General features: G+C 42.3%; 1 protein-coding gene across 3 annotated transcripts in view; it reads right to left on the bottom strand.

The window, feature by feature from the left end:
* Positions 1-15,458, bottom strand: part of sema4c (sema domain, immunoglobulin domain (Ig), transmembrane domain (TM) and short cytoplasmic domain, (semaphorin) 4C) — a 101,485-nt gene that overhangs the window by 37,119 nt on the left and 48,908 nt on the right. For 2 of the 3 annotated variants that reach the window (XM_083978659.1, XM_083978657.1), the window contains one exon: positions 11,270-11,484. In XM_083978659.1, the coding sequence (XP_083834785.1) occupies positions 11,270-11,393 (124 nt within the window). In that variant the 5' untranslated portion in view covers positions 11,394-11,484. The remainder of the gene's footprint in view (positions 1-11,269; positions 11,485-15,458) is intronic. The other variant, XM_083978658.1, reaches the window with a different exon arrangement.

Here is a 15,458-nt window from a genome sequence, read left to right on the forward strand (position 1 = left end):
GTCCGTGCATGCTTTGTGCATGCGCGCGTGTGAGGTTGTAACCTGCTTGTTTGTGGGTTTCTCTCTAACAGAAACAACTCCGTCTACACCTGTGGCTCGTCGGTAATGATGTGCAAGGGAGGTGTGTACGTGTGTGTGTGTGTTTGTTTGAATGTGTTCATTTAAATTCATGTAAACAGTATCTGTAGGTTTAAGAGAAAACTGAATTTTAAGATGTTTTTACAGCTGCATGGGACTGAATTCAACATGACTTCAACTAGCAGCAACGCATTAATATGCCTGTAGTCCATGTAGGGGAGGCTTTGAGACTTGTCCATCACTTTGAAGACATGGTGAGTGTGTGTGTGCGTGTGTGAGGACCGTTTGCAATAAATTACAAGGCCTTTGATGCTTGAGGACAACAGATTGGGATCAGAAGAAAAGGAAGATTATAAATAAAAGAGGGTGAATAAGAAACAGAGGGCAGAGATGAGGGAGGTGTAATGACTCCACCAGATGATGGAGGAATACAAACAAAAGGGCAGAGGCAGAAAGAAGGAGAGGAAACAGATGATAGAGACTGAGGCTGTCAAAGATGCTGTGTTTGTGTGTGTGTCTGAATTTGTGAGAGTGGCTAATATCTCTAATAACAATATAGAGATTTAAATAAAGCTTTGTTTGGAATGTAAGAAGAGAAACTGAAGATAAATATGTGGTCTGATGTTGAAGTAAATACATTAAATATATCATTTTAGTAGCTGGAACACAAACTGATTCAGAAAACATGAAGATGAATGGTCTTAAAAGGAGCTGCACAAGCACTTTTACACATTTTAGACCATTAGTTTAAACTCATGGAAGCTTTATTTTATAGGAACCGAGATAAATCTGATTCAAAAAATGTGTTTGCTCTTTTTCCATTGTTTCCTGATTTCAATGCGTCTGGTTTTGCTTGCTGTGTTTAACATCACAACACTGTTAACTGTGGGTAATTCCTCTTGGGAAGTCTCAAGAAATGCACACATAAAGGCCACACAAGCCCTAAAAGCCCTCAGAGAAAAGTCTGGGGTAAGGTGATCTGGGTCATAAAGTGTTAATATTCACAGTAACTATAAATGTAGTGTACAAAAAAAGTACAACATGTTACAGAGAAAGTTCAGCATTTTGGCAAATTGGCCCATTGCCATAATCCCAGTAGTCTTGGGAGTACTGTAGGTTTGTTACCTTTAACTATCGGTGCAAGTTTGTGTATTTTATGAGTTTGATGTAGGAAACCAAGAAATCCCATTAGCCTCCGTAGCAGCTCGCGGCTCTGCTCCACCGTTCTAAAAACAGCTTGCACCGACAAATAAAGGTAACGAACCTACTCCTAAAACTATAGGGATTATGGCAATGGCCAATTTGCCAAAATGTTGAACTATCCCTTTAAAGTACATTCAAACTCTGTTGAGGAAAAGTGTAGTATGATGTTGAAGTGGACAATATTATTTTCTCAGCACTTTCAATGACACATAACTGATGCTTTTATTAACAAGGCTGTCTAGAACATCTCTGCTTTTCTGCTTTAGTACTTGAAGCTCCAGAATTTGAGACTTGACCATCATTTTGTTGTGTTTTTGATGTTGGCCAGACAACACAGTGTCCTTCATAACGTTCCACTGTTCAATTATCGTGCCATGCAACAATAATGACACACTGTCAAGATGTTTGTCTCCAGGAGACCTTTAATGTGAAGTGGATCATTTCTTCACTCAAGCATTCAGCTCTAATGTATCGAACATTGTGGCGTTACAACATTCACCTTGATGGATTCACTATCTCAAGTGAGCTGCGTTTACGTGTCTGTGCTTGTATCTTGCATACAGCTGCGTATGTATGCATGTGCACACCCAAACCAAACCGAGCCAAACCAAGCTGGACCGAACAGAGCTGCGATGCGGTGTGGAGGAGGAGGAGGAGGAGGAGGAGGGGGGGGAGCAGCAGGGCCAACGGCCTGTTGCTCCACGGCCCGGCCTCGCAAAAGGTCTTGAACCGGGTCTCTGGTCTGTGATCTGCCTCCATCGGCTTTCCAGCTTCCCCCTCCCTGCCTGCTATAAATACACCCAGCCTCTGCTTATAGCTTCTAACCACCGAGCCACTCACACACCAAACTATGATTAAAGGCCTATTTTGGGGAGATCTTTGAAGCAGCGACAAACAGCGAATGAGCGGCAGACGGAGACAGACAGAGGGAGGGAGAGACATTGTGCAGTGCCCACACAGACATGCAGATATACCCGAGCATGCATGCAGAGCACTGTCAGACCTGCATCCGAGCAGGTATACCCTCTTTGAAGAAAAAAAAATAACGCAGCACTGCTCGCACAAAGACACGCGCACACGCACACTCCCACATGGATGCACGGGCTTTGTCTGCTGAACAGACGACAAGTTCACAGGAGAGTCAGATGGAAGACAGAATGAGAGCATTGGAGATAGAGAGAGAGAGAGAGAGAGAGAGAGAGAGAGAGAGAGAGAGAGAGACGAGATGGGGGAAGATGTTCATGATTTTACTGGCTGCATCTGCAAACATACTTTGTGCAAATTATGGGCTGCATTTAGGTTAATATAGATTAAATGTTATAGTAAATTAAGAGTGAATGACATAGTTTTATACAGACAGAAGGAATCCATGCAGAACTCGCTCAGGATCGAATCAGTTCGTTGTAAAGTCTAAACCTAAGCACATTGATGAATACATAATTAAAGTGTCTTTTTTGAGCTGAATAATTACTCCTCTCTGTGTGGCTTAAATGTGTAAGCCCTTATTTATCGGTTGTGTGGCATTTGTATTTCCTACACAGCATTATCATTATTGTTTGTGAGTGAAATTCAACAGAATTAGAAGAGTGTGAGATGAAGGGATGGGAGAGTGGGAGGAGAGGAAGTGGTAAAAAAAAAGAAAAGAAAAAAAGTGGATTAACACAACAAGTGAACAAGCCAGCATACTGGAGGGGTGGGGTGGAGGGAGGGGGAGATGAAGAAGGGGGGGGATGAAAGCGGGAGAGGAAGAGTGGTGGTGGCGGCGGTGGCCATGGGGATGGAGGGGGGTAGGGGGGTGGAACAGCCTCGCTCGGTGGGGGGTCATTGCAATCCACAACAAGCAGAACAAATCAAGAGCTGGTTGATGCCACAAGTGAGGCTTTTCCATTCCAGCGTCATGGTTCGGCATGTATGACTGCTACAGAGGCGGGAGCAAGCTGGGGAGAGGGAGAGCCTTTTTTTTTTTACACAAAGTTGCCGTGGCAATGACACACACAACGAGGGGGGGTACCTGTGGAGCTGGAGTGGTGAAGCACACTACTCTGCTGTAGCTTTGGAATTTGATTTGCTAAAAAAATGCCAGAAATGACAACACAACAAGGGCAATTCTTCTTCAACTGAAAAGTGATGAGAAAAACCATGAAATACTAAACTAGTGATAGTGTATCCTCCTACTATAAAATACCTTAGATGTTTGTAAATATGGCCGCATAACTACAGTAATCGTCCAAAAAATAAAAGTCACCACTTGGATTTAACCAAGCTAATAGGTAAGAGCCTCCCATTGGATAATTACTGTATGGATGATTATGTTTAAGATGGCAACAACTTATTTAACCTTAACTGATGCAGTCTCATTTCTTAAACAACCATGTTGTAGACACATCCTGTGGTTGTGGAGAAGATGTTAATCTGTTTCAGAAGGGTCAAATTATTGGCAGGAATCAAGCAAATAAAACATTTTAGGAGATTTCGGAGACAATTGGGTTAAGAACTGTCCAACGCATTATTAAAAACTGAAAGGAGAGTGGGGAATCATCTTCTTCAAGGAAGAAATGTGGTCCAATGTGACCACAGAGTCCAGACCTTAAACCCAGTGACAATCTTTGAAAAATTAATTCAACTCTGGACGGGAATAAATGTTGTGACATTGCAGAATCTTATCGAAACAATGCCACAGCTAATGTATGCCGTAATCAAAGCTAAAGGCGGTCCAACAAAATATTAGAGTGTGACTTTTCTTTGGGATGGGCAGTGTTAGTGTATAATAGAAACTGCAACATGGCCCAGTGCAACAGCCAAATCGCAGGAGCTCCTGCCACATTGTTGTTGTGTATTGTCAGCAGCATGAGCACTGTGGTGCTACAAAGACAGCCCGCTCTTTAAATCATGTTCTCCAGATGTAAGAGAACATGTTTGTTTGATACGAGAGTCAAGACCCGAGACAAAATCACACCGTCATCATCTTTCTTTCTTTACCTACTGCAATCACTGCATCTGCCAGAATAGCTGCAATATGAAGGCCGTCATAAGGTGGCCCACACAAGGCGGAGAAATTACTTTAATATACTCTAATGTGTCCAATACTTTAATACTCTCATATGTCGGTTCATTTCACAGGCTACAAAGTCAGCCTTGTGTACTGATTGAGGGAAAAACAACACAGGAAACAACCAGCACATGTGACAACCAAGTGTGCTTGTGTCATGAGATTCTTTTCATGTGTTAAGACTCCCACAAAAAACATGTGCAGCATCTAAAGTGCTGTTTCACATGTGATAAATCACATGTGTCATCATGTGAAACATCCAAACAGCCACATACAGTGTATGAATCTATGACATGTGATATTGTATGTTATTTTCACACATGATGCCGTACATTTCACGTATCTGGCAGTGACTCATGCCTATGTGGGATGTTCTTTTGTTCCTCCATGTGAAATGGAGAGAGGTGATGGCTTTCTAATACAATATAAATAGGTATAAATCACGGCCCTAGAGGTTGCTTTGGATAAATGCAGCCTCCTCAGAGCAGCATTTTCATTTTAATCCATGTGCCCACTTGCCCACACGTCAGCTCTCACAAAGTCAGTATGACAACACAGACCACTCCGGGTCCTGACATCTGGTCCCGGCTGTTAATCTTCACTGACCAATCAGCGCAGGGTCAGAGGATGAGTGACACTCAATGCAGATAAAAAAAAACAGTGATGAATCTCCTTCTTCCGTCCCTCCCCCATCTATCCTCCCAGTCACGCACAGCCTCTCTCTGCCTCCTCCTCTGCCTCTCTCTCAACCACTCATTACTGTAATTGGAGGGTATGGGGAGATACGGCAGAGAGACAGACAGAGGGGGAGAAAAAAAAAGAAAGGTTGAGTGAGAGAAAGGGAGGGAGGGAGGGAGGTTTCTGGAGGTCAGAGGCCCAGCCCTTTTCCACTCTCCTTCTCTGTTTTTTTTCTCCCACCATCTCTCATTCTGTCTTTCCTTTACTAAATCAAGAGGCATGAATTTGCTTTGGCTTTTCTTTAAAGATGCAGGGCTCATTTGCTACATAAATGCTGGCTAGATTTTCAAAAGCAGCATCAAGTTTCTAAGGGATCTTATTTCTCCTGCTTTCTTCTCTCTGTCTTTCTTTTCTTCCTCTTTTCTTTCTTTCTTTCTTTCTTTGTTTAACCACAGCTGCTGTGTTTTGTCATAGTTTTGGCTTACTGGCCTCTGCTGTTAGGCTGGGCTGAGGCGCGTTTGTGTGTACAAATGCACCAGAAGAAGGCCAAAAAAAAAAAAAAAAAAAAAGACAGGGAGAAAGAGGGAGGAAAAAGAGATAAAAGGTGAGTGGGAGAAGACAGTGGCGCTATCAACTGAAGCACATTCTTTGGTGAGTGGAAATGGGCCAGGTTAAGAGCGTGAAATAGCTTTAAAACAACATAATGGATACTCCAATCAGCTGTGGCCAGTTCATTAACAAATGGGAGGAAAAGACAGAGTAGGTAAGTCACAGAGACAGAGAACAAAAGGAGAAGAGGTGAAAGGCAGGAAACAAGAGAGAGAAAGGATATGAAATCCTCTGCTTGAACCTTTTAGTTATAAGGATGATGCAGGTCCTATTTCTCTTATTGTCAACAAGCTCAATGAAAACACACAACCTTGAATTGATTCCACCAGACCTGCAGACATGAGGCTTTTAACTTGCAACTGCACTTCGATTCAACAGAAGTTGAATTTATAAGTGAAAGAAGAAAATGCTAATTCATTACACACAGGGCTTTAACAGCTGCTGTGCTTAATATATATAGCCTACTGCTGTTAAAGTGATGGTTCACCCAAAATCCAAATTTCACTCATTATCTACTCATCAATCAATGGTTACCAACTTTCTTCGTCCAAAAAGACACACCAAAAAACATCCAAATACCTCCGTAGTGCTCGTTTGTAATGTCCCTCTTGTATTGAAGCCCCGACATGAGAAATTGTTCCGAAAAAAATTAAATAAGTCTATATTTTAAGCTTGTTTGTAGCGGAAGCTCCCAGTGTCTCAGTTCACTGCTCTTCCTGTGTCAGATTCTTTTTGGACGAAGAAAGTTGGTATCCATTGACAACCATTATATGGACAAATACTGCTGTGCGGACCCCCCCGTAACTCAGAGAAGGCATGGAGGACTCTGAAAATTCTCACAGCTCTTAGTCGACATGAAGGTGAGTAGATAATGAGTGAAATTTGAATTTTGGGTGAACTATCCCTTTAACTAACAATATTGTCATTTCACTACTTTTCCGGTCATTGTTAAGAAAAAGTGATTTAGGTCATTATTACACCTGGGCAGAGCCTTATGATGCATAAATGATTTGACTTCATCCTCAACACCAAAAAAATTGAACATCAAAAAAACTCGTGACAACATAACACTTTAAATGAGCGGTGCTGGTGCAGCAGACGTTCGTGCTGTGCCGGCAGGAGGGAAAGATGTGTTTGGCACCAACAGACAGACAAGATGATGGCTGGGATTACCACGTTCATCAGTACAAAGACTCAACAAAAAAAATCAACGGCAACATAAACAGTGTGTTGCTAAAAGGAAAAACAAAATCCCAGATGGAGCCACTTCAACTCTGTTAGCTAAGAGCAGCGTTAGCAAAGAGCTAATGTTACGCCATTATCGTCCAATCAATGAGGCCGTGCCACAGACAGTGTGGTAAGGGTTTTCTCAAAAGACATAGCTGCCTTTTCTTAATTCAGGTAGCTTAAAGCAAGCTAGCAGTTAGGTTAGCATAATAATAATTACTTATTTAGGACGGTTACATGCTGTCATTCTGACATCCCACCACTCCGACATAGCCTACCACCATTCCGACATGCCACAAGGCTTTCAATATAAGGAAATGTGCTTTACTCAACAGGTGACTCCCTCCTACTTATCTGGACTCTCTCTATCTATCTGAACTTAAACTTAACTTAAAAGACCTTTATTGTCCTTATCTGGCCTGTCTAGCCTCTAACTGGTCTTTTTACTAAACTTAACCAACTCCTTTCATCATTGCCTAAGCCCAACCAGTGCAAAAACATTTGAGGAAAAAATATGTTATTAATTATCGGAAAGGCAGGATGTTTAAAAAAAAGAAAAAAACACCGTCATTCCGACCATAGGAGGCAAGAATTGTCTGAATGATGGACCATTTGATAGGAAATTAAGTGCTGCCATGTAGACAATTAGAGGCCTATGTTGGACTGTGGGATTTGATACCCACTCCCACTGAGACCTGCTGATAGCTCTCAAAAGGCTGCTGTGTCAGAGCTCCATTCACTACACTGTTGCACTGGGTGGCATGCTCCTTAATTACCATAAATATGGCTGACTTCATTTATGTTATGTTAATCTCACATATAGCCCTGATGCGGTAAATATTTGAAATGTCTATTAATCCCCAACTGAAAATGGCCCCTGAGAACTACTGTTTGTTCACTAACATAAACTACAGTAGGCTACCCAGCTGATTTATAAAATGACTTAAACTATAGTCGAAGATTTACATCTACAGTTGGAGCCAACAGACTTGGGGCTGAGTGCTGTACAAACAAGGTAGCTGAGTCAGAAAGTACTGAAAGATGGATTAGCATGCTGGTATTTTGGTCTAAAATAAAATCTAGCCCAAATGTAAATGGGGAATAACATCAGACTTATGCTTTAACATTAGATAAAAATGTATTGTATATGCAAACAATGATGGATAAGAAACGTGTACAATGTGAACATAAGTATGAATTATAATCCACATAAAAGAGAAAGGAAATCAAGACACATGCACCTTGTCAGTGAATAGAATGAGAGAATATGCGACAAAAATGAAAAGTATGTAAATTACAACACTCATTAGGAGCTTTATGAAGACCATATATAATGCATGTACATAAAACGTCTCATTAGGAACCAACACTGATTTTTCTTTCTTTCTTTCTCTCCATAAATGTGATGAGCGGCTGGTGAAGGATAACAACAGCCTATGATTTAAAATGTCAACACATGACTTTTAAAAAGTAGGAGACGGAGAAGAAGTGAATAGATTAAGAGAGAGAGAGAGAAAGAGAGAGGGGATGCTTGCTTTTTTTTCTGCAACCTCATCTAAACCTGCTGTAATTGTTGGGCGGTGGTGGTGTTGATGTTGGTGGGGGCGGAGGTGGAGGTGGAGGTTGGGCAGGGGTGGGGGGGAATATTATCGCTTTAGCCATCTCTACCCAACCATAACCCATCCCCAACTTACACACACACATACACACACACACACACACACATACGCATACACACCCCTCCTGTGCTGCCCCGGAGCTCCAAATCCCTCAGACTGCCAGCCTAAGCAGTACACACACTGACACACACATATAAACAAAGGGGATTAGATAGACAGACACGCAGCTACACTCACACACACTCACACACACACACACACACACACACACACACTCCCTCTCAACACAAATAGGTATAAACACACACGCCCTCTGTGCCCTCACATTTTCTCTCACTCTTGTTTTTTATTGCCTTGTCTTCTCGTTTCTGTCTTGAAAACTCACACTGCATGCAAACTGCACTTCTCTCGCTCTCTCTCCCTCCCTTCCACACACACACACACACACACACACACACACACACACACACACACACACACACACACACACACACACACACACACACACACACACACACACACACACACACACACACACACACACACACAATCAGACGTTAATATGGATGCTGTGCGTTTGTATGGGAAGGTAGATGCTTCCATGCAAAATGAAACACAAGGTAAACGGCCTGCGGAGAGAGAGAGAGAAGGAGTGTGTGTGTGTGTGTGTGTGTGTGTGTGTGTGTGTGTGTGTGTTTTCCTTTCTCTGTCATTCGTCTGAAGCTACTTTCTGTCCTTTTAAGGCAGTTAGTGACTGGCCTCTCTCTCCCAGTCTCTCTCTCTGTGTGCTTCTCAACCGTTCTTCTCCTTGCTGCTTTCTTTCCATTATATATCTTCTCTCTCTCTTTTCGTTTCAACCCCCCCCCCTCCACTCCAATCCATCTCTCCGTCTTTCTGCAGCTTTGTTTTTCCATTTCACCTCTTTCATAATATCTCCTCCTCAGCACTGTTGCGAGAATCCATCCATATAAGTCATTTAACCCGGTATTGCGCCCGAAAATCTCATTTTTCTTTAACCAAGTGGAGAAATCTGTCAACGGGTAAGATAATCCCACTTGTTTCCAATGCAAATCAATTTGCGTCAAGAATCGTTCTGCGCTCAAGTGCCACACTCAAATCAAGTACGATACGAGTGACGTGATCTGCCTTCTCCCGTGTTTCATGACAGGGCTTTTATTTCAGACAGTACAGCTAGACTTGAAGCAAATGGCGTTATCTTGTCTTGACAGGCAAATTTATTCAGAAAAATACCAAAAAATGAGATTCTTTTCTTTTTTTGCTTCTTTCACATAAGACCACATGTGTGCAGCTGTCCCTGTTTGCCCTGTCTGCTTAGTCTTTACCACAACTGAGCGCTGGCCAAAGTGCAGCGTGGATCTGGGGCTGCTCTGCCCTGCCAACACACTGGCTTCGCATTGTCACACTGGAGCGTTTCACCAGAAACTATTGATGCCCTATCGATTGTTTTTCCCCTCCATTCTCATGTCCTCACATCTCACCACAACACCAGTGATGCCTGTAGCGTTGGAGGGATGAGGAGGAAGGAGGGCTGTGTGGAAAAAGAGGGAGAAGAGGAGGGGAGGGGAGGGGTGGGGGGGATGGGCGATAGCGGTATGAGAAAGCAGCTTTTGAAATATCCTCACACACCACCACCACCACGCGCCATTCTCCTCGAGAGTGGCTGAAATCGGAGCTCTTTGTGAAAACGCCATGAGAGCATTTCGGGTTCATGCGATGAGCCGCAGCATACAAAGCAAAGAAGGGAGAGAGGGGAGGGATGAATGGGAGAAAGAAAGAGGAGGAAGAGAACGGAAAGGAGGGATAGATATGGGATGAAAGGTAGCATAGGTGGTACAGAGAGGTGAGAAAATGTAGCTTTTCTCCACATATTTTTTTCCTCCTCTCTTTATGGTATTTCCATAATCCCCAAGAGAGAGAATGCAGCACTTCCCCTCTGAGGGATTAAAAAAAAAAAAGACTATTTCTCATCTTGCAACAATTGGCATTGTTCAGTGAAGAAAGCTGGGCTTGGCTAAAGAGAAGGGCCGAGATAAATAGCGCAAATACAGTTTGAGCACGAGGATTAGACCGATATATTGTTCTGCTGGGGGTCAAAGTATAGGCCTCGTCAGAAATCATTATCCCTTCCCTGATTGTTGTAATGGAATACATTGTCTTATCAGCTTTGAATCAGATGTCCGACCTGGTAAATCACCACAAACAGCTGTCAGCCTGTTTAATCTGCTTTGTGAGGTCCAACAGTTACCATGGCGCATTTCCAAAAACATGTCCAGGCTGCATGTCTCATGACAACAGTTTGTCTTTACACCTGCTCACCTCTCAGGGAAAGGACAGCTGGACAGTCCAAAATGGGAGGAGCTATCACATCTTATAGGTACAAATGTCTATTGCATATGGACTAAAACATCTTTATTATTATCCGTATTATATACCAAACTGAAAGCTTGTTAAGTATTCAGCACAGAAAGCGTGTGTGAGCACAAACCTATCTGGCTAACTAAGCTAACAGTGATAAACGATGGGGGATTAGCTTGCTGCCTTAACAGGGTGATAAACTCTGTATAAACATATCCAGTTTTACAGGATAAGAAAAGAGGGTTTGACATGTTTTTGACAACTTAGTGTGAGTACATGAGCAGCTAACGGAGGGGCACTGGATTCTACTGTGACTTGAAGGAATTGCCGCATTATGTTTTTTTTTTTTAAAGTCAGGCTTTCACTGAAATGTTTTAGTGGCCACTGAGGTCGAACCCCTCTATCAACTGGCATTACACTGGTCACTCACCCTTGTATCGAACAGTCTTGCGTGGGATTGGGTTCCAGTTGAGGCCCACCGACTTCTCCCATCCAACCAGAATTACCAGGAGCAGGACCTTTGTCCCGCCCATGGCTCCCATGTCAGCTCCCATTCGCCGGGACCGGTGTCGAGTGATGGATCGGGGGGGATCAATCAGTTGATCGGAGGGACTCGAGGGAGCGGCCGGGCTTCTGGCAGCCTGCCTGGCGGAGAGGAAAAACCAAGACATCAGCTAGAAGCAGCAATTCACTTTCCTTATTGACTGGGTTGTTCATCAGAGACAATTTTGTCGCAAAAGTGTTTAAAACATGCACGAGCCACACAGAGTGGTTTATACATCCAAGCTGCGCTGAAAGATAAATTTCTGACTCTGAAAGCATGTAGGTCTATAAAACTGAACACAGTCATCGAAATCCACAATAATGTAAAACAGAAATGAGTTATGCAAATCATTGAAGCCAACAAGGACGCAGCTATAATCGGTGTATGTTCCTCTGAGTGTGAGTGTCTGCCAACAAAAACAAAAGCAAACATTTTAATGACTTTTGGCCTTGGGGGTTATGCAGGAAAGTTCTCCCTGTCCCTCCCTCACTCTGAGCGATAATCCAGCTATCGGCACTCAAAAAAGCGCAGAAATAGCTTATCGCTGCACTCTTGTCAAGCCAATTCAGCAGCAGTATATTAAACTGGGGCTGAGTTATCAAAGTTAATTGGCGTTGGCAACGCATCAAACACCAATGTGTTAGGAAATGAATGTCGAGGCAAGGACAATCCAATAGCACTGTGTTGTAAATGAATTGGTTTATACCTAATGAACATGTCAAGTGTGCAGCTACAGAGCGGCATTACAGTCCAATAACAGCACAGGATGATTGACTTGTTACTGGGCTGCAGGTGAGACTGATGCACAGGATGAGAAGTGGAATTTCACATTAAAATACTACACGCACACACTCACACACTCACACACTCACACACACACACACACACACACACACACACACTGTAAGTATGAACTCCGTGACATCAATAAGTGGCAGAAATGTGTTGAGTGCACTCATCCAAGATGAAGCACGTCACTTATTAACAAGTAACTGTTAAATCAGCCATGAGCAGCATTAAATAAATTAATTACTTTTTCATCAGAAGTTTCATTAGAGGAGTGTTTGAGTGTGAAAATAACTTTTTTAATTATATTAGATGAATGTCATCATTGGATTCATTAGTGAGCTACCTATGCTAACAAACCCCCATGTGCTAAGAAAGAAACAACATGTTCTACTTGTTCTTCTTCCAAGTGAGATTTATTGCTGAAATAAGTCGATTCATCCAAATTACAAAAAAGAAAAAAAAAAGAACTTCTCTTGTGACATTTAACCTCACAGATATTTTCCCATGATTTAGGATGTGAGATTTCTGCTGACAATGGACAAAACAGTGGAGATGAATGGGATTTTATTTGTATTTCTCACAGTGATAAACTTCCCTCTGCAGCAACAACCAGACACAGCGTCTATTATATCATCAGATGTAGTTAAAGAGCACCCACGCAGCAACATGGGAGGACGAGTGAGCTGCTAGCCACCGTGAAAATTGGTGAAACGGATCTGCACATATTGTTCACCATGGTTTCACCTGGCTGTTGTGTTTACATCACTGCCACTGTTGAAGTTAAATGCCTGATGGAACCATATGACTGAAGGCCTAATCACGCTTGAAACAAACTAGATTGTATGATGTGTTTGCACAAAAGTCTGTTATCACATCTGTGTCCAGGATGCCTCCATGACCTCCATGTACTGTAATTAACAGTATAAATCAAAAGTACACTGCAAAAACTCAAAATCTTTCCAAGAATACCTGTCTTATTTCTTGTCAAAATGTCAAATTTCTAGTCAACCCTTATCTCTTTCCACTTAAAATAAGACTCATCACCTAAAAATTAACTTGCTTTTAGATCATTTTCACTTGTTTCAAACAAATTTACTTGAAATAAGTAGAAAAATCTGCCAGTGAAAGCAAATTTTTTTGTGCTTGTAATAAGGAAGAAAAGACTGCTCCACTATTAGATTTTTCTACTTATTTCAAGTAAAAATATGCTTGAAAGAAGTAAAAAAAAAGTGTCTAAAAACAAGCTACTTTTTATGTGGTGAGTCTTATTTGAAGTATAATGAGATTTGTTTTGACTAGAAACGACATTTTGACTAGAAATAAGACAAATATTCTTGGTTAGATATTTGAATTTTTGCAGTGTAGGCTTTCCATCTCTTATCAAAGGCTTCCATGGTGCTTCACTGGGTTACACTTATGCAAAGAAGTTGTGTGAAGGGTTAGAAAAGGTAACTTGAGAGAGAAGTTCAAACTGTACCTAACTCTTACATCACAAGGCCAATCATAGTGCAGTTATGCAGGATTGTCTGTTTCGAAAGAAATTATCAAAAAAAAAAGCAGTCCTGTCTGATTACGGAACTGGAAAGAGGATTTTATTATTTCCCTGTTACGTAATCTGATAAGCACTTTGTCTGAAGCAGACTAAAGTCTTAGGATAATCGACATAACGGTCTGTCCAGTGTTTTCGTAGAAGGGACTATTTTTTGTCAGCAGAAAGTAGTTCTTTTTGACAGCTCTTCATACTGTGGTATTCTTGGAAAGAGGGGACACTGTCAAATTGAAATGTCATTTTTAAATGCTGTAGGCACCATAAGCAAAAATTTCCGTTCACTTCTATTGTATTCAAATGGCAGCAGAAATCTCAGAGATGAGTATCTAAAGAAAAACCTCAGCATGCAAAACCAAAACTATCTGCATGGCTTGGCTGGGTTATTTACTGAACAGACCATGATTTCAACTTGAAGAGATCCAACTCCAACTCAATAAGACCCCAAACCAGTGAGGGAACTTCAGCCTATCTGCTGCTGATAAGAGGAATGATGGATATTCATCGATGTTGGTGTTCTTATGAGGACTAAATACCTTCATAAGAAGCTAAATGCACCACACACACCATCTGTAATCTCTCCCTTCCACACCTGCTGCTGCTGCTGCTGCTTATCGGCGAGTAAAACGACGCCTTTGATGATGTGTGCTCATTGGAGAAGGGAACCCATTGACTTTTAAACAGGCACAAAATGTCAACCTGTGTTTACTTTAACGCAGCCAAAGAAAGAAAATACCTATGCATGTGTAGCACATTTCACGTCTCCCACTCCCTCTTCCTCGCCTCTTCCCACATGTGAATATTAAGTTTCAGAGCTGGCAAACAAACATTTTGGTCTATTTGGCAGATTGGCAGGGGAGGTAATTGAGATTTGGAGAGGTGTGTGTGTGCATGCGTGTGTGTCTACGTGCCCATTTCCAACCAATGTGACTGTTATTGATTACACTTTTGAGAGGAAAATAATACTCCCCCTCCGCCTCCACCCTCCACCCTCCACCCGCAGATCAGATCATGGCGACGTGCTGTTAAATGAGCGTGCTTAAATGCTAGGTTTGGGTGAAAGCTCTCCAAGCCTCGCAGTGCCGACTACCAGCTTTATTGGATCGATGCTGGAGGCCTCGCCGGCCAACGCATGAGTGAGCCGTGAAGAGATTGAGATGGAGGGAGGGAGGGAGGGAGCGAGGGATGAAGGGCTGAAAGGATGAGAAAAAAAGAGAGCGAAAAAGAAAGAAAAACACATTTGAGATGTTGGGGGAGGCATGCAATTTTTCATGTTTTGTCTCCTCTCCAAGATGCTCCATCTCTGTGCTGAGATGCAACAAAGTGAAGTTGGCATCCTGAAGGTCGGATTAAGAGAAGAGGCAGCGTGTAAACACTACAGGGGCAGACGAGGAGGGAGAGGCGGCGAAGGAGGTGGAGAGTCGAGGCTTCTGCCTGTTGGATGAAAGTTAAAATAACGTGACGTGTACCTTATTCTCATTTCTCCTTTGTCTTTTATTGACTTCCTATTTTACTTTATCTTCCTCTCTTTCCATTTCACCGCTATTGCAAACACACTCCTGTTTATCATAAATAATTGCCAAATACCAAAGCAGAATACAGCATCTTCAAATTCAGCAAATGAACAGGGTTTTAATGGTGCACGAAGTGACCTCTTAAAACCCTCTTTGTCCTAAGTGGTAGATACTGTAGAGAGAGATGAGACTTCAGGGACTAATATGACCTACAAGCAGTGGTCAC

This window comes from Trachurus trachurus (assembly GCF_905171665.1).
Source record: "Trachurus trachurus genome assembly, chromosome: 9".
NCBI lineage: Eukaryota > Metazoa > Chordata > Actinopteri > Carangiformes > Carangidae > Trachurus > Trachurus trachurus.